Source organism: Heteronotia binoei, chromosome 4, assembly GCF_032191835.1.
Source record: "Heteronotia binoei isolate CCM8104 ecotype False Entrance Well chromosome 4, APGP_CSIRO_Hbin_v1, whole genome shotgun sequence".
Taxonomy (NCBI): Eukaryota; Metazoa; Chordata; class Lepidosauria; order Squamata; family Gekkonidae; genus Heteronotia; species Heteronotia binoei.
In genome coordinates, this window is record NC_083226.1 from 97194857 (window position 1) to 97214679 (window position 19823).

At 44.1% G+C, this 19823-nt stretch overlaps 1 protein-coding gene across 3 annotated transcripts in view; it reads right to left on the minus strand.

The window, feature by feature from the left end:
- Positions 1-19823, minus strand: part of DMXL1 (Dmx like 1) — a 209517-nt gene that overhangs the window by 48735 nt on the left and 140959 nt on the right. For all 3 annotated transcript variants that reach the window (XM_060235556.1, XM_060235559.1, XM_060235558.1), the window contains 5 exons: positions 18952-19069; positions 16977-17036; positions 12450-12536; positions 9258-9379; positions 7863-8004 (listed from right to left, as the gene is read on the minus strand). In XM_060235556.1, coding sequence (XP_060091539.1) covers positions 7863-8004; positions 9258-9379; positions 12450-12536; positions 16977-17036; positions 18952-19069 — 529 coding nt within the window. The remainder of the gene's footprint in view (positions 1-7862; positions 8005-9257; positions 9380-12449; positions 12537-16976; positions 17037-18951; positions 19070-19823) is intronic.

A 19823-nucleotide genomic window follows, 5' to 3' on the forward strand; every position in this document is an offset into this window, starting at 1 on the left:
GCCACCGATCTGTTGGTGAGTAGTTTCCGGAATGAGATGATGGCGTGATGGATTGCCAACAGCTCTAAAAAGTTTATGTGAAATTCTAGGTGGCATGGAGGCCACCTGTCCCCAACGCACATGCCGTTCAGATGTGCTCCCCAGCCCCATAGGGATGCATCTGTGGTTATCGTCAGGGAAGGGGCCCTCTTGTGAAATGGGGCACCCTCCGTTAGATGTTGTCTCTGGTGCCACCACGTTAGAGAGAAAAGGACTGGTTCTGGAATACGCATCCTGCGTGACGGGGGGTCCCTCAGGCAGTTGAATGCATTGATGAACCATAATTGGAGCATCCGCATGTGGAACCTGGCAAACGTGATGACTGCTGTGGTTGCGGCCATCAGCCCTAAAAGGCGCTGTATCTGTCTCGCTCTCACCGTTGGGTTGTGGAAGAATTCTGACACAAGCGAGACTATGTCGTTTGCTCTGCTTGGTGGGAGAAACGCCTTGCATTTCCTTGTATCTAGGATCGCTCCTATGAATTGTATCCTTTGGCATGGTTGGAGATGTGACTTTTTGTTGTTGACCTGTAACCCCAGTTCTTGTAGAAGGGTTAAGGTTATTTGGATGTGGTGTAGTAGACGGTCCTTGGAGTTTGCCACCAGGAGCCAATCGTCTATATAGGGAAATATCACTATCCCTTGCAGTCTCAGATGTGCTGCCACTACTGCCATGGTCTTCGTAAAGACCCTTGGGGCCGTTGAAAGTCCGAATGGCAACGCCCGGTATTGGAAATGGGATTTCCCGATGGTAAACCTGAGGAACTTCCGATGGTCTGGGTGGATACTTATATGGAAGTATGCGTCCTGCAGGTCTAACGTGGCCATCCAGTCTCCCTGGTTGAGCAGAGGTAGAATGTTTTGCAGTGAGGTCATCCTGAACCTGTGATGAGTGATGAAAATATTGAGAGCTCTCAGGTCCATGATCGGCCGGAGGCCACCATCCCGCTTGGGGATTATAAAATATCGGGAGTAGAATCCCTGTCTTTCCTGACACTGTGGGACTGCCTCTATTGCATTCTTGTGTAGAAGAGCTTGTACTTCTTCTTTTAGTATTGGAGAGTGTGTGGTGTAGACGACCGTAGGGACAGTGGGTTGTTGTTGAAACTCTATTTGGTAGCCCAGTAGAATAACAGATAGGACCCATTTGTCGGTAGTAATCTTGGTCCAAGCTGGGAAGAAAGGGTAGAGTCTTGTCTGGTTCCCAGGGGATGGGGATAGGGAAAAACACAGGGGGAGGCAGTCAAAGGCTCTGTTTGGGCTGCCTATTTCCCTTTTGGCGAGGGGTCTGCGTAGAAGTTGGTGAGTATTTCGTCTTTGCACCATACTGAGGCTTGGAGAAAGAGCCCGAACTTTTTGGTCTCCACTGCTGGTCCCCTTGCTGCTTTGAGAACGGTTTCTTGTTCCAAGTCTTTGACCAAGGTCGTTTGGTCTGTGTTTTCGATGAGGTGGATACCCCTAGGTTTCTTGATGTTTTAATGCTTTTATCTAATTCTTGTAAAGCGGTGTCGGTGTTTGCACTGAACAGACCGCTACCATCGAATGGCAAATCCTCTATATATGATTGAGTATCCGGTTGGAGGGCCGTTGACCTTAGCCACGAATGTCTTCTGAGTGTCACGGCCGAGGAGATGGTCTTTGCCCCTATATCGCCGACGTGTTTTGCGGAACTGATTTGTTGTTTCGCCAGTAGGATTCCCTCTTTTTGCAGTTTCCTGACTGCTGTCTTTGCTTGTTCTGGGAGAGTAGGTAAAATGGAGGAGAGTTGGTCCCATAACGCATATTGGTAGCGCCCCATGCATGCTGTGTAGTTCGCCATTTTCACGCCTAGTGAACCCGCTGTATAAAACCGCCTACCCAGGTTGTCCAGCTTCTTGCCCTCCCTGTCAGGGGGGGTCGAATGGGTCTTCCTAGCTTTGGAAGAGGAGGCGACCACCACCGAGTTCGGCTTAGGGTGGTTAAATAGAAATTCAGCAGTCGATTCCTGAATTCTATACATGTGGTCAAGCCTGCGTGACGATATTGGTGTCGACGCAGGTTTGTCCCATGCGGATTTGGCCGTGTGTAGCATGACAGACGTTAGAGGGAGTGCCACTGCCGTGGAGGTGTCGAGTTGCACTACATCGAATACATTGTCAGTGACTACCGGTTGAGGCTGAACAGTAGTCAGGGCCAGTGTCTGGGCCATGCGTTTGATAAGATCCCCATAAGATTTAAGGTCTTCAGATGGGGATATAGGTTGTTCTTCCCCGACCTTCTCCGGAGGTGATGGTTCCTCTGGGGAGGAAGGGGTGCCTTGTTCTTCTGAGGCAGACTCCTCCCCTGACTTCGAATCGTCTGGCGATTCTGAGTGCTCTGACCTAGGATGGGGTTCTGGGGTCTTATCCGGTTCTGGTGTCACCTTTTCCTGTCCTCGGGGTCGAGGAGAGCTTTGCTTTGGGGGCTTTTCGATGCTCGGGGGTTTTGCCAGTGACGCCGATGATGCATGCCTCGGTGTATGATAGGAGGTTCTGGATCTCACTGACGCCTCAGATTGCTGGTCCCAGTCTATTTGTCTGGGGGGCAACCAAGGAAAAACTGAAGGCATCTGGTAAGAGCCGTATAAGTATTGCCACTGTCTCTGGTCCCATGGTATCGGGGGTGGTGGCTTCCGGAGTGGTGAAATGTCTCTGGGCTTCGATCTCGGTGAACGATCGACCGGCGATCTGGCCTTGGTCGACTCACGTGATCGGTGCCGACGTCTAGGGCTCCTGGAGCGGCTATGTGATCGGTCCCGACGTCTGCTTCGGGAGCGATGGCGGGGGGTGAGAGGTCTGCGTGGGCTCCGCGACCGACCCCTTGGGGGAGTAACACGGTTATCTCTCTTAGGTTGCGGGGATGGGGTTCGAGGGCGGTGCTCGTCCGTAGGACTCTGTTCCGTTCCCGAGCGTTGGGCGAGTTCGATGTCGGAGTCCGATGAAATCGCTATCTGCGTCGACATGGCTGAGAGTGTCGGTGAGCTGTGACGATGGCTAGGCGAGGCGAATAGCCTAAGCGGTGGAACCTTCCCGATCGCCTGTACTGATGGCGATGTCGGGGCGGAAGAAGCAGAATGCCCACTGGGTTTGGGTTTGTCTGCCTTCTTTTTCTTTGTTTCGGTGTGGGCGACCTTCTCCTCTCTAGGCCGTTTTGCGGGCGTAGAGGAGTCCGACTTCGGTGCCGAGCCCGCTTTCTTGCTGGGGCGATCGGCGTCGGTAAGGGCCCTGTCGGTACCGACCGACTCGGATGTCGACGGTTTTGAAGCGGTCGACATCTTCTTCGGTGAAAGTGCCCTCTCCATTAATGCGGCGGCCAGCCGGGCTGCGCGATTTTTTCTGGTTTGCTTTGAAAATCTCGAGCAATGTATGCAAGAGTCAGGAATATGGGACTCCCCAAGGCAGAGTAGGCAGAGGGAGTGTCCGTCTGGAGGGGCTATCTTGCTGCCACACCTCGTGCACCTCCGGAAAAATCCCCAGCGCCTTTCCATGCGTGGCGGGAAAGGATGAGGGGGGGGGGGAAGGCGAGGAAAAAACGGGAACTGGAGAGGAGAATCCAAATTTCGTTCCCTCCTCTTAAAACGAAAATAATAAACTAAGAAAAACCTCTGGAAATCCACAGTCTACGTATAGATATAGGAGAAAATACCGACCGTAGCGAAAAGATCGACTGATCCGAGCGGCGGTCAGAAGAGAACTGGCGGGATGTCCGCTCCGGGCTCGGTGAGCATGCGCAGTGGGGGCTGTGCGCATGCGCACCGGGCCTGGGGCGCGGAAATCCGCAGCTTTTGAAAGTTACCGATCGTGATCGGTGCAGGCGCCTTAATCCCATCAGTGTGATGCACAGAGACCACGAAGAAGATCTCTTCTGAGTGTTGATGACAAAACCGTGGGTTGACAAGGTCGCTATAGTTTGTTCCAGATGCAGTCTGGTCTGTTCCTTGAATGGGGCTTTTACCAGAATGTCATCCAGGTACAGAAACAGGGACACGCCCTGAATCCGAAGGACTGCCACCAAGGTCACTAGAACTTTGGTAAACACTTGGGGGGATGACTTGAGTCCAAACGGAAGTGCCCGGTACTGAAAATGACGTCCGTCGTATGTGAACCTCAGGAACCGACGATGAGAAAGGGCAATCGGGATATGAAGATAGGCTACTGACAGGTCGATCGATGCTAGGAAATCTCCCTGATGGATGGAGGCTAGGATGGATCTTAGAGTTTCCATGTGAAACTTCCTCGTCATGATGCGCCTGTTTACCCACTTCAGGTCCAAGATTCCGTGGACATCCCTGTTCTTCTTTGGAACTACGAAAAACACCAAGTGGGCTCACAGAGATTTTTCTAGTCATGGAACCTCCTCTATTGCTCCTATGTTGATCAGATGGTCGATGGCGAGCAACAGCGGTCGGTGTTTTTCGGGTGACAGATCTGGAGACCTCCAGGAAATGGTCTCTGGGGATGGAGTGAAATTCCAGTGAGTAGCCATTGGAGACTGTCTCCAATACCCACTTGTCCGACACCGATTGCTGCCACCTGGAAGCGAACCTCTGGAGATGCCCCCCTGATCTCCATACTGGGAGCTGACTCGGGGTAGTCATGCTGAAGAGTTTTTCTTTGGACCCTTGGAGGGGATACTCTGCCTTCCCGAGAAGGAGGGCATGTTATCTCTAGACTTGGGTTCCCATTTCTGTCTGAAAGTCTTGTGGGTGTTCTGCCAGGGTTCTCTCCTGTTGTCCCCAAAGGACTGAAATCTGCATTTGTTCCTATTTTCCCTTCTCTTGGAAGGAAGGACCTTCTTCTTATCTTTGTCTTCTATCAGGTATCTGTCGAGCGCATCACCAAACAGGAAACCGCCTTTAAAGGGAACGGCAGTCACCTTGGCTCTGGCAAAAGGGTCAGAGTCCCAACTCTGCAGCCAGGTGTTCCTGCGAGTGGTGACACTAGAAGCCATAGCTGTAGCTGGAAGCTGCATTGCCTCCAAGGTGGCGTCTGACGCAAAGGCATTGGCTAGAGTGGCTTTCTTCAGACCATCTTTAACATCCTTGGGAAGGTCGTCCCTTTTGGAAAGATCTGATAGCCAAATATAGGAGGCTCTGCAGAAGAGAGAGGCCGCAGCTGACACTTTAAGGGAATCTGAAGATGCTTCAAAGTCTTGCTGGAGGGCCTGTTCTATTCTCTTGTCTGAAGGGTCCTTTGGCATCTCGTCTGCATCCATAGGAAGGATAGAGTTTGAGGCTAGGCTGTTGATGGAGTCGTCCAACATAAGCAGTTTCAATCATCTGGTAGCCTCAGGAATGAATGAGTAGAATTTGGAGAAGTTAGAAGAAGCAGCCTTGGGTTTTGCAGGATGTTCCCACTCAGACTTGATGATGGTGAAGAAGCCTGCTGGTAGGGGAACTTGAAGAGGCTTGTAGCTGAATTTGGGGGTGGTGTCTTCATCTCCCACTGGGAAATCCACCTCTTCCTCCTCCTTAAGCTTAGGTATATATTGAAGCTTAAGAGTCCTGATAACCTTAGGTAAAAGTCGTGAATAAATGTCCTGAGGAAACAGTTTAGAGTGATTAGTTGCAACCACCTCCTCTTCTTCCTCTGAGAGTTCCCCATCATCTTTGCGTAGGGAATCAGAAGCATCAGAGTCCTCCTCCTGGTCTGAAGGAGCAGGACTCAGGGATTGGTATTCAGCTTGACCCCCTGATCTTGCATGCTTGGAAGGGATGGGGGACAGCAAGTCCTCTCTATGCTTCTTTTTGGATGCCTTCTTGGACTGGGGTTCATATGGGGTACTGGCTAGAGAAGCATTCTGAACCTCCCTTGTGACCAGTTGCTGGATCCAAGAAAAAAGATTTGGTTTGGCCTCTTCCCCTGAAAGGAGCACAGAGTGGTTGTCTGCATTATCTTCCTCGATAGGGGAGCCAGGTCTAGATCACAGGTCTCATTCTCCAATACTGTTCCCTTTGGGAAGGAAAAGGGAGTGGCCATCTTGAAAGTCTCAATATGAAAGTGAAAGAGAACAAAAAATGGCCACTCTTCCCGCCCAAAAAGGATCCTGCTGAAAGGATATATTTGCTCCCATCTTCCCCTCCCCTGGAAAGCAATAGGTAAAGGTCCCTTCTTAGGAACCAAGCCCCTGCAAGCCCAAAGTCCTTTAGAAATATCTCCAAAGGGAAGAGAAAAAAAGGGGGGGGGGAGGGAACCAGTGGGGGCAGACCCAGGTCGAGCGCCTCACCCCTGCTCCAAGTCCGCTCCCTGGCTTCCTTAAGAGGAAGCTCTTTCCAGGATCCTCCAGAGTGTTGCAAGCTGCCGTCGGTGCTTGCCACTGCTGCTGGGAGCCTGGAACGCAGCTGCTTCTCCTCCGGTGGCTTCCGGCAGTCTGGAAGGGCAGCACGAAGCCGCGTGTCCTCTCCCTGCTCTACTGCCGCTCAGCAGGCCCCCAGGATCGCCAGGGTGCCTTTGCGCTGTGCACGGGAGCCAGGCGCGGTGATATGCAGCCTCCCTGCTTGCTGTGAGGCCGCAGACTGTCGGAACCAGCTCACTGGCCATGCTGGAAACGATGACGGTGGGGAACTATTCCCCCAAAGTCTTTTTCGGCGCACCACGCAACCTTCAAAACCTTTTTTTTTTTTTTTAAACTCTGGGCCAAAAGAGTCTAGAGCTCTGCTGGCACATCCTGCTCCGATGGCAGGGCCAAACAAACTGGAAGCAGACTGTCAAGCACCTCCCCTCTGGGTTCAAGTCTGCTGGCCCTGCCCACAGAGAGGAGGAGCTATGATCCCAGGAGTAGAAGGAATGGACCACTCCTGGGACCACTGGAGAATAAAAGTTCACACCAGTATGACTTAAGTATCTAACCTTGCATATAGCTTCTCCCAAAGCTTCCTTGTTTCGTCCTTAGATTTCCCAGCTAACAACTGGGATAAATAGTCTGTTTCTGCCGTTTCCAGAATTTTTTCCACCAAGTCTGATCTCTTGGGGATTTCCTGAAGTTTCCATTTCTGTGCCAGGAGAATTCTAGCTGCTGTATTAATATGAGCTATTCCTTCCTATTCCTGGCAGAGAAAGAGAGTGATAGGGAAAGCATCATAGCCTTGATTCCTTTACTATGGGCCCTCATTCAGTAACAAGAAAATCAAGGCAATCCTAATGACAAAATGAGTTTATGAAAGTCGAAGGCCATGGCCAGAAAGCCACTGCAGATATAAAACTGCCAGATCCAAACCACAGGAGGCTCCTGTTCCTTTAAGAGATTCATAAAAGAAAAACACTAATAGGCATAGCCTTTCCTACTGTTCTAAACATCATGATGAGAAAACCATATCTTGTCTTATTGGTCTTCTCGATGTATGGACTTTAAAACTAATGATGTGCAAAAGACAATGAATAAGAGAAAAATATTTTATGGACTGAGTTGAGCTAACAATTAGGTCTGCTATGAATAATAATAATAATAATAAAATTTTATTTATATCCCACCCTCCCCACCTAAGCAGCTCAGGGCGGCTAACAACATCCATAAAATATACAATACAGTAGTTATACAAGACATTAAAATCAACATTATCTAAAAACCATTCTAAGTTCACATTCACAATAATAAAATTTTATGAAGCAAGGAAGGCAAGACAAACCCTGGACTGAATCAGGCTTGATTGGTTCTAATCATTTTCATACTGCCTGGCATCAAAAATCAACATCATAGGTAACAGCACAAGGCTTTGCCTCCTTCCCACTATCTGTAGCAGCAGCTATGAAAGGAAAAGATTTTAGTTATTCATGTTGTGACTATAGGGTTTTATAAGAAGAAACTCACCACAACAGCCCCTCTTCCAGTCTGGGTACCACCGAGCCAAGGCATGTTGATTGGAGTGCCAGGATTACTATGAGTATATGGTGTTGTTCCCTGAATATTGGCCAGGTCATCACGAGCATGTATAACTAAAAAGTCATCAGATCTATAAAGAAAAAAAATTGCTATAATGAGGACTGATAATGCTTTATGAACAGTAAGTATCATATGTCCTCTTCCAGTGAAAGGCACAGTGGTAGTTTATTCAGTCTGCAAATTTCATTTGACAGCCAATAAGATACTTAGTAGGGAATGCAATTTTTTTTCTCAGTAGTTTTCTGTTTGGGTCTACTGAACCCCGCCCCCCCCCCCCCAAAAAATAAAAATAATTGGGATTCTCCCAAAACTCCAGATCCCGATACTAGTACAGTATGGAGATCCCAGATTTTTTGGAAATCCCAACTTTTTTTCAGGTCCAATAAGCCCAAACCAAAAAAGGCAGAGGGGAAAAAAGGAGCTGCAAAAACAGCTGAAAGGCAGCTCAACTGGGACTCTTTTGTGCAGTCCCTTTAAACTACACTGCCCAACAGAGCCTGCAAAGCAGCCAGTCTTGTAGGGAGTGCTCTCCCTGCAGGCTCTGCTGGGACTCAATTGAGCCTGCAAACCAACCCATTCTGCAGCTAAAGCTCTCCCTGCAGGCTATGTTGGGCTCTGCTGGGCAGCTCAGTTTAAGTCAGACTGCCCAATGAGTCTACAAAACAGCCACTCGTGGAGGGAGAACCCTCCCCACAGGCTCCACTGGGGCTCTCTTCAGCAGTTCCATCTAACAGTGATGGAGAACACTGTTATAAGAGATTTAATTGGAATATTTATTATAAAACACACACAAGAGACAGGATAACTGAGCAATTTTGTATTTAAATAGAAATTTACAGCTGTAATATTGAGGTTCTGTTGTTCTGAGTTTGCCAGTAATTCCCGAATATATCAGGTTTCTTTTCTTTTTTGTTCTCCTGAAAAATCTTGGCTACATTTGGGATGCTGAAATATACCCCAAAATACCAATAAGGTGTTATCAGGATGTATTTTTGGCTCAGATAGACCTGAATGCACACCCCTAGTACTCAGTAATTAGATTTATGTTTCAAGTTCATATAAGATATGTTGGGTTCTCAAAATTAAAATCATAAGGCTTCTGGTGACTAGTTAAGAAGATAGCTATGGTAGAGCAGGTCAGTCTTGAAGGACTAAGCAAATGGTTGCCAAAAGTTCATGTTTACCCAGTCCATGTACACAGAGGACATCACAGGAATAAGCAGGATATTCTGATGAAAAAGCAGAGTCCTGAAAAGAAGAGCATATAATCCCAATGTAGAACAATAATAGATGCAACCAAATGGAAAAGTTAAAACATAGTACCCTTTAGCTTCTGCTTCTAAGTCGTCATCAAGCCAAGTATAAATCTGTGTAGCTAGAATCCCAGAAACATCTAGCTCTTGAATGTCATGACTGGAAGCTATAGCAATACAGTTTCTGTTGGCCTGCAATACAATTATTAAAACAAACCCACAGTCAGAAAGTGCAATGTTAAAAATATTTAATTTTATTACTACCTCAAAACAAAACATGAAACCACAGAGTCTACCAGAACCACTTTCTAGAACCTGCCATCAAGCAATGAGCTGAGTGAGTCCAACACAATTCTACTCCAATTTGTCTTTGACAGGCAGTACAGATGGATGCTATGATCTATGGCATTGAAGGCTTCTGAGAAATCCAAGAGAATCAACAAGAAGTTCCCATGTTGGGCAATTGGAGGAATATATAATCTAAAAGGCCAACTAAAGCAGTTTATGTATCATAGCTTGTAGAGAAATAGTATCCAGATAACCGATGTCATCCAGGAGTACCTGGAATTCCTTCCTGAAAGAGAAAAGATCTGAGGCAAATCTATGATTATTCAGATATAAGGACTATTGAAGGAGGTCCCTCCCCTTTCTGATAAAGGTCTTTCTGATAAGGCTGCTGGCAGTACACATTCTACCAAGGAACAGTTTACATTTGGCATAAATTATGCCAATTTAGATTTGGTCAATTTCACCAACCATAAAAGATGTGAATCTAGAGAGCAGGCCACACTTCTCCAAGAATTTTGTCCACATCAGCAGGCTCAATTAATTTAGAAGTATTCACATGAACCTGACAAAAGGGCACCTTGGGAGCATCTATTATTGTTAAAGCAGAGTCCCAGTCAGAGCAGATGTGAACACTTTTCTAAGCACTTTACCAGTAAAACTGATCACACTGGACTGCTGAGGGTTCCTCCAAAGTACACAGTAGAACTGTAATCATCATCTCAAACCCTGAGGCTCAACTGGGTGGGGCACAGAATCATAAGTAAGGCTCATTATGTGACATTAAACAGCATTATTGACAGTAATACTTCACACATCAATAAGTGAGGAGGAGGAGAAGACGATATGATATCATGATGATATTGGATTTATATCCCACCCTATACTCTGAATTTCAGAGTCTCAGAGTGGTCACAATCTCTTTTACCTCCCCACCCCTCCCCCCACAACCAGGGCTGGCCCTAGGGCGTGGGGCGCCCCAGGCAGGCTTCCCGCCCTGTGCCTCCTCTCCCTGATGGGCAGGGGTGTTCCAAGGGTGTGCGGTGGCTGAGGCAAAGCTGCTGTGTGCTACCCTCCAATGCCCGCCTCTCACCTTGACCACCCACTGCTCACCTCTGCGCCACAGCTACTCCAGGGCCACGCAGAAATAAGGGCAGTGGCAAGGGTGGCAGCAGCGAAAGCAAGGTGGCGGCAGCGGTGAGAGTGGGGTGGCGAGGGCAGCAGTGGCGCGCAGGAGCTGGCCAGTCTGTCCAGCTCCCTTGCGCTTGTGCACCAGCCCTGCTCACAACAGACTCCCTGTGAGGTAAGTGGCACTGAGAGAGTTCTCACAGAAGCTGCCCTTTCAAGGACAACTGCTATGAGAACTATGGCTGACTCAAGGCCATTCCAGCAACTGCAAGTGGAGGAGTGGGAAATCAAATCCAGATCTCCCAGATAAGAGTCCACACACTTAATCACTACACCAAACATGCTTCTGTCAATCTGAAGAGATGTGTAACATTTTGCCCGGAATATATCAGAAAATTTCTTGAGTGAATGCAAAATAAGCAATTAGAGAGCCAGTTCAGTGTAGTGGTTAAGTGTATGGACCCTTATCTGGGAGATAACTTGCAGCTGCTGGAATGGCCTTGGGTTAGCCATAGCTATTGCAGAGGTTGTCCTTGAAAGGGTAGCTGCTGTGAGAGCCCTCTCAGCCCCACCCACCTCACAGGGTATCTGTTGTGGGGAGAGAAGATATAGGAGATTGTAAGCCGCTCTGAGTCAGAGAGAAGGGCGGGGTATAAATCTGCAGTCTTCTTCTTAATGACGAATCATGTAGCAAACATTTGTAGCATGTGCATATAAGACTACTTGTCTTGCCAGACTGACAATAAGTGAAAGGTGCACTTCAAATATAGGTTACAGGTTAACGGCCCATCATTTCTTCCACCTAATGGTCTCCCGCTCAAAAGTCTTTGAATTAGTTCCCAGACCACTGTGTGGCTTTTCTCCAAGGTCATATTCCAGCTTTGCAGATATTTTCAGTTGGTACCTATCTTCTGTTACCAAGGAGAAAAGATTCGGCCCTTGCTTCCCACAAGAGGTTACTCTCTATTATGGCCTCATATGTTACCAATACTATGCTACATAAATCCATAAGAGAATATAATAAATATATATAAAGGTTAGTAAATATTGGTATTGTAATACAGGGGTTAGTGCAGTCATGAATAAATGTACATAAATGCATATATAAATACATGGAACAATATAGTAGAGGATATATGAATATGCTTGGGACAATTAACCACTCATCAGCAATGACAATAACATTAGGAAAATTAGTAGACTGTTACTGAACCACAAATTTGAAACAAATCCTTATCAGGGACTTGTACCTGATAAAATGGGCTATTTAGGAGGTTTAAAGTATAAAATGAACTATATGCTAAATGTAAAATGTAGGTGAGCTACTGGTACCAGATAATTATTACCAATTTATACATGGAGTAGTTACCCCAAGTATGCAAATGGAGAAGTCTCAGACAAAACCATATACCTGTAATATAACATACTCTTAGGTACCTAGGGAAAAGTGATTTGTTCGTCCACATTATAACCCTTTATTTATTTAACTAGTGTACCTCTCTCAAGTGATGTTGTAGGGCATAAAGTGGACAGTGGGTAAGATTTAAAACTTATGGAAAGTAAAGGGAGATGGTAAATAATCAGTGCCTTAATCACAGAAATGGTAGATTCTTATGTTTACACCTTCAAGATAGAAGAGATTGCTGTGTTTTTAATGGTTACAAAAACAAGAATAATCTTCAATGCATGAGCAAGAAATGAAGATTTCTGCTTTCTAGGAACTGACAATTTAAAAAAAAATCTTCTAGACTGTTACAATTATAGCAACTCTCTCTGTTTATGAACCTATCATAACACCATTTCAAAATATTCAAAACACTGAAGGGGAAAAAAAGTGGTCTATACTTGCCTTATTGACAGCAAAAGCAGTAATAATGTCAGATTCTTTATGGATGATTCTTGCTTTACTTCCAGGATGTCCCAAATCATACTCTATCTGTATTTTTAAAACAACAAACAAACCAAAGACTCTCACTTTTGTTAATGCACTAACATTTTAGGGACTGCCTCCTCTGGTTTGTCCTCCAAAGAGCTTTATGCTCAGCAGGAAATAATCTATCAGTGATTCCTAGCCTTAAAGATGTCTGTCTATGCTCGACTAAAGCCAGGGCTCCTACCTGGTGGAACTCTGCCAAATAACATCCATGTTCTATGCAGTTCTGCAGGACATGTAAGGCAGAGATGTTCTGCCAGGCTTTTGGCTGAGGAATAGATACCACCTTATATGGCCCTCCCTTCCCGCCTCCCGCCACCTTGCTCTATCCCTGCCTGCAAGACTACTGTATTTAGTTAGCACCATCTAATTTTAAAAAATGTTTTTAAAAATTTGACTTGACTGTTTTAATTCTGGTTTCTAGTGTACTTCTTGTTGTTAACTGCCCTAAGCTATATGAACATAATGCCCCTGTATAAATCGATGGTGCGGTCTCATTTGGAGTACTGTGTGCAGTTCTGGTCGCCGCACCTCAAAAAGGATATTATAGCATTGGAGAAAGTCCAGAGAAGGGCAACTAGAATGATTAAAGGGCTGGAACACTTTCCCTATGAAGAAAGGTTGAAACGCTTGGGACTCTTTAGCTTGGAGAAACGTCGACTGCAGGGTGACATGATAGAGGTTTACAAGATAATGCATGGGATGGAGAAAGTAGAGAAAGAGGTACTTTTCTCCCTTTCTCACAATACAAGAACTCGTGGGCATTCGATGAAATTGCTGAGCAGACAGGTTAAAACGGATAAAAGGAAGTACTTCTTCACCCAAAGGGTGATTAACATGTGGAATTCACTGCCACAGGAGGTGGTGGCGGCCACAAGTATAGCCACCTTCAAGAGGGGTTTAGATAAAAATATGGAGCACAGGTCCATCAGTGGCTATTAGCCACAGTGTGTGTGTATATATAAAATTTTTTGCCACTGTGTGACACAGAGCGTTGGACTGGATGGGCCATTGGCCTGATCCAACATGGCTTCTCTTATGTTCTTAACTCAGGGAAGGGTGGTATATAATGCATTTAAATGGTCTATGTATATGTTCTTTTGTGGGTGTTGATGTGTTGGTATGTTTGTGGAAGAGCACCTCATTTCGTTGCTCTCATTTTCTTGAGAACAATGACAATAAATTTATCTATCTATCTAAATTGAAATTAAAAATAAAAAAATATATCTCTTCATTCAAGTTAATTTTTTCAGCATTCTCATATAAGCCAGTATAAAACTATTAGTAATTACAGAACCTGTATACATTAGATCCATTTATTGTAACATTATTATTACATTTAATTCCTAATTACACAGGAAAAAAATGAGAAATTAGTGGAAACACAATGTAAACATGATGACCTATGAAAATGCTTAGAAAATATATAAAATGTCTGAGATCAACCATTCCACTGGCAAGAAACAAGTTACTAGTATACAATCATTCTAAAAAACTGCTGATGAAGTTTGCATAAGGGAGATTTTGTGGATTTCCTGATTTCTTGGCAGATCATGCCAACATTCTGTGCCATTCCAGATAATCTGCCAACCCTCAGAAATGGCTTTCAGGCACCAAAGGTCAACATACACACAAAATACCAAAACAAAACAAAAAATGGCTTTCAGGGTAGTAGAGTGGGCATCAATGGGAGGAAGCAGGTGGCAAAAATGCCTTCTCTATATTTGTTCTATTTATAGTTCTTTGCACATTAAATTAGTGTTTTCATCTTTAAGTCACCCCATTCTGTTTTAGACTGTTAAATTCTATGACAGAAAATGAATCTTGTAGATTGAACCATGAGACACTGAGAGGGGCGTTAGGAGTGGAGGACTTTGCACCATCTCCTGTCTCAAACCTGAGAGATGGCAGCAAAGAGTTTAGACAGATAGAGAGCTCAGGACATCTGAATCCTGGCTCCAGTGGTGGACCTCCTGATGGCACTTGGGTTTTTGGCCACTGTGTGACACAGAGTGTCGGACTGGATGGGCCATTGGTCTGATTCAACATGGCTTCTCTTATGTTTTTATGACACACAGAGCATCCTTTCCTTCCTGTTATTTGATAGCAGAAAGCTATTCTTAGGGTGCAATTTCCTCTCACACCTCGTCTCTCGCACACACAAAGAAGGTGAGAGGTCTCTTCATTTGCACCATGGAGGCTGGACATGTGGCCAGCATCCAACACAGTTAGTAAGAATAGATAATCTATCCCTATCTCTCACCTGCACTCTCAAACATGTATTTCCTTTAATAAAAGTTGTTTATTAGTCTTAGAACTAATTGCTGATTCCATGTAACATTGTCAAGTCTGCTGTCACACCTAGCACCAGCTCTGTTGTGTTAAAGCCCTGAGCACTCTGCTACTTTTACGTGGTTCTCCAGCACTACCAAGTGCAGAGAATCCAACACTGATGATACTGCTTGTTTGATATTTTCTGCTCATTGTTCTTATCATACCATTCCAAACCATTCCTTTGAACAGTTTCATCACCAGATTCTTCCTCATCTTCATTTTAAAGCTATATGTACTTTAAAAATTCCATTTTGTTGCTACACTACGGCAATCATTTCCATTATGTTTATATGATCTTTCTTCTTGTTTTTTTAAATAATGCCTTGTTTTTTGATATTACGGTGATTCTAGAAGAAAAATTCCCGCCTTTCTCTCTGAATCAGAGACTCAGAGTGGCTTACAATCTCCTATATCTTCTCCCCCCACAACAGACACTCTGTGAGGTGGGTGGGGCTGAGAGGGCTCGCACAGCAGCTGCCCTTTCAAGGACAACTCCTGCAATAGCTATGGCGAACCCAAGGCCATTCCAACAGCTGTAAGTGGAGGAGTGGGGAATCAAACCTGGTTCTCCAGATAAGAGTCCACACACTTAACCACTACACCAAACTGGCTCTCTAATTGTAGAGTGATTCTAATTCTAATTGTATAGTGATTCTAATTGTAGGCCACCTCAAGTCAAATCTGAAGAGATGGCATAAAAATATCATAAATAATGAAAGCCCTTTCATCTTGGCAAAGTGAAGTACCCTAATCAGTTGGGAGTGGGTGGGACTGTGGTGCATCAACCTTTGACCCATCAAACTATCAATCAAGAGTACTTGCATGCCGTTAGTTGAGTTTGTTCCTGTCTCTTGCCTGATTGGCTGTTGCTAGCCAGCAAAGCTGTAATAGGCAGCCAACCTTAGTTCTGGCAGTTACTGGCTCTCCCTACTCTCCCACTGGCTGAGCCACCTGTCCCACTGATTCACAGAGGAGAAAAAAAACGCTTCCCTTGATTGGCTGAGGGAGGAGGGAAACAGCCAAAGAAAGGCTTCCCTTGATTGGCTGAGGACTCCTCCCTGTTCTCCTCTGAAAAGGGGAGAAAACAGTGACCTTTGGCAACAGACCAGATACAGAGAGAGTAATACAGAGGGAAAGCGAGACACAGTGAGAGACTAAAGCCCTGTGCTTAAGACCAACAACATTATCAGAGACAAACTGCTGGTCTGAAAGGTACCACTAAAGGCCTCTGAGGCAGAACTCATTGGGGCCAGTCCTGACTAAGGCTGCCAGTTCCAGGTTGGTGGGAAATTCCTGGAGATTCTGTGGTGGAGTTTGAGGAGGGCATAGGAGTTAGGACTTCAGAGGGGGTCTGCCAGACCTAGGTTCTTGCTGTGGAAGCTGACTGGGTGATTTCAGACCAGTCACAGGCTTCCAGCCTAAACTGCCTCACAGGGTTGTTGTTCAGTTCAAAGGGGGGAAGAAGAGAATGTCGTCAGATGCTTTGTCCCCCCCACATACACACTATGGAGAAAGATTGTCCTTTTCCTATGTAAAGGTTGCAGGGAGGGGGAAGGCAATGGAAAGCTGAAGTCAGAGGAGCAGATAAAGAGGAGATACAGTTGCCAACTCCCAGTTAGGAAATTCCTGGAAATTTAAGCGGTGAGGCCTGGAAAGGATGGAGTTTGAGGTGGGGTGGGACCTCACACAGGTACAATGCCATTTCCTGTTGCCAATCTCCAGATGAGGGCTGGAGATCACTCAGAATTACAACTGACCTCCAGGTGGCAGAGATCAGTTCCCCTTGACATCAATTCTCCATTACACCCTATAGGGACAGTCCCAAGAGGGTATAATGGAGACAAATAAATTCAGGTTTCCCAAATATTTACCCAAACCTCAACGCCATACCGATACTGGGATTCTGGAGTATCAGGAAATACTGATATTTCCAGGTCCAATAGATTAAAAAATGGAGGGTTTTTTCCTACACACCCCCACATACAACTCTGCATTGCAGGATTATATATACATATACATAGCACAGGATTATATATACATATACATATAACAGATTTTTGCATGCAAAATATGTATTTTTTCCCATATGACAGTTTCTGTTAAGGATACCTTATTTCCATGTTCTTCAACCGGGGTACTTCTGATAGGTTCATTTTGCTCTTCTAATGACTATACCAAAAAAGAATAATCACATGACAATAGACACTATGAGACATAAAATGAATTCTGAACAGTGAGGTAAACAGTTTATATTTATGAACAAGCATTAACACTTAACGAAACAAGTTACAAAATCACAACAGACAATATTTTGAACACCGATATTCCTTCTCAGTGTTTCCCTTCAAAAACTGTGATGGGCAAATGTCTTTGTTCAGTCTGCAGTACATATTAAAAATATAGAAGAAAGTGGGGGAAAATAGTCCAGTTTTTTGGTTTGTTTATTATATCAGTGCTTAATGCCTATAGTGTTGGGGTCCATTCTTTATAGCATTTTCTTAGAAGCATGTAAAGCACCCTAAGTCTTAAATAGTATAAAGGCTGAATTCTCTTTTTGAGGAAGACAGAAGATAAACACATCTAATCATAATTTTTGTATAATTTTTTTTTAATGAATGGCATCCACATCACATGCTCACACATTATTGAGTTCTAATATCTGGCTTATAAACATTTTAGACAAATAAAAAGTCAGTATATTCTCAAACAGCGAAGGATATAATGTAAAATTGACTTGTACACCCTGATTAGTGGGACTGTGTTGTTCACTGTCAGACACTAACTTTCAATCTAAAAATGATTCTGACTAAAGAGTGGAGAAAGCAATGACTGAAATGTAGAATGTGATGTAAGACATATTAAATAATTTAGTTTCTTAAATACAACAGCTGATGCAAACCACCATTATGATATCACCTTGATATGTACTACTGATATTAGGGCTTTTATTTTTTTTATTTATTTAGAATTTATATCCCGCCCTTCCCACAAGTGGCTCAGGGCGGCTTTGTTATGGATTCTACTGTGCTTATATCCCACCTTTCTTCCACTGATTGTAAGGAGACATTAATGAAGCTCCAACGCATTTTATCAGACACAGACTTGTCTAGTTCAGCAAGATTAAAGGTGAGCGGTGCAGCAAACCAATCCCCTGGGACTAACAGAATGTAATGAAACTTATAACCAACAATACCACATAGACCTTTACTTGAGGTCACACAGACCTTAACTATAGATCTGTTTTTCATAAAATGTGTTCAGCAGTGTATTTTTCTTACAAGAAGTCCCATTATTACAACTCTATGTACAACAGGCTGAATGCAAAAAACATATATTTACATGTGGTTTTGTTAGTGTAATGTGCAATACTGGGCCAAAACTAGCTGTTTAGAAGAGATAATCAAATCTGATTTTTCCCATTGCATAATTGCCAGTGGTTCATATTATATTTAAAAAAGCAAAGAAGCAGAGCAAGCAAGAAAACTGGATGACAGATTATATGAATATTACAAATGGAAGAAAATCTGACGAAGTAATGAGCAACAAGTCTGCACTCCCCACCGAATTAGAGACATAGCATCAGAATGGAACACTCTGATAACCCAGAAATCAACAATTGTATCTTGGTAACTGCCATCAAACTGCTGTGAAGAATCAGGAGGGTGACAGAACTTAAGTGTATTACTGACAGCCTCAAAGAGTAGAGTATCAGTGATCTCCATAAATACATAAAGATATTAATATATGTGAATAGCAGACAAGTAACTTGCTTTAATGGTGGTTAGATATAAACTTAAAAGTAAAGAAGGAATGATTGATTTTCTCTAATATCCCTATTATTATACACCTTTACTCTCAGATTCTCATATGAAGTACCAAGATGCCTACAAAGATTCCTGCACTTTCATGGACCAGATGATTGGCACTGTGATAATAGGATGCCTTAAATGAGAGAACAATTTGACCCAAAAACAGAAAAAACACCAGGAAGAGCCCTAAAGGTCAAAAGTTTTGATACTCATTGGTTTCAGTAAAAACATAATTAATGGTAAGCAATTTCATATAGAAGCATTAATATACACACCTCATTTAAGTGTCTTTTCTTTGTAAATATGTTTCTGATGAAGGTTTCCTGGACCATTTCTTGTTTAATGAGATATTGCCAAAGTCTTTTCACAGACAGAGTGCTATGATTTGTAGACCTGTAAGTGAAAGATAAACATCTACAGATTCTGGCAATTCAAGAACAAAATCAGAACTAAAAATTTAAAATTGAAAGAAGAAGATATTAAGAATTCAGTAGTATCATTGTTCAATATAATAAATTTCATATGAACTACATTTGAACTAAACTTGAACTACATATAAACTACATAGGAATTACATTATTAATTGAATTAATTATTTAATTCCATTTATATCCTGCCCACGCCGCCCTGAGCCCGCTTTGGTGGGGTAGGGCGGGATATAAATCAAATAAAATGAAATGAAAACAAATGAAAGCAGGCTCAAGGTGGTGAACAAGGCCAACAGCAATACATTAAAACATTTAAACCATTTAAAACTATTATAACAACATTAAAAGTGCCATATTGGTGATTGAAGTGAAGCAAATCTTTTTCAGATATTAAATGTTCATATCCTCCAGATACAGATCGGATCAAAGGGCCAGGCTCCACGGTGACCAGTTCAATTTGGTTCCGGCAGAGCGTCCAGATTTAGTGATCAAAAGCTTGGTGGAAGGTCTCCATTTTACAGGCCCTGTGGAATTGTAGAAGATCCTGAAGGGCCCTAATGTTCTTTGGGAGCCCATTCCACCAGTATGGGGCTGCAACTGAGAAGGCGTTTCCTCAAGTTGTAGCCAGTCTGATATCTCTGAGGCTGCAGATTGAAAGGTTTTGAGACCCTGACTGTAGTACTCTCTGAGGAACATGTGAGAAAAAGTGGTCTCATAAG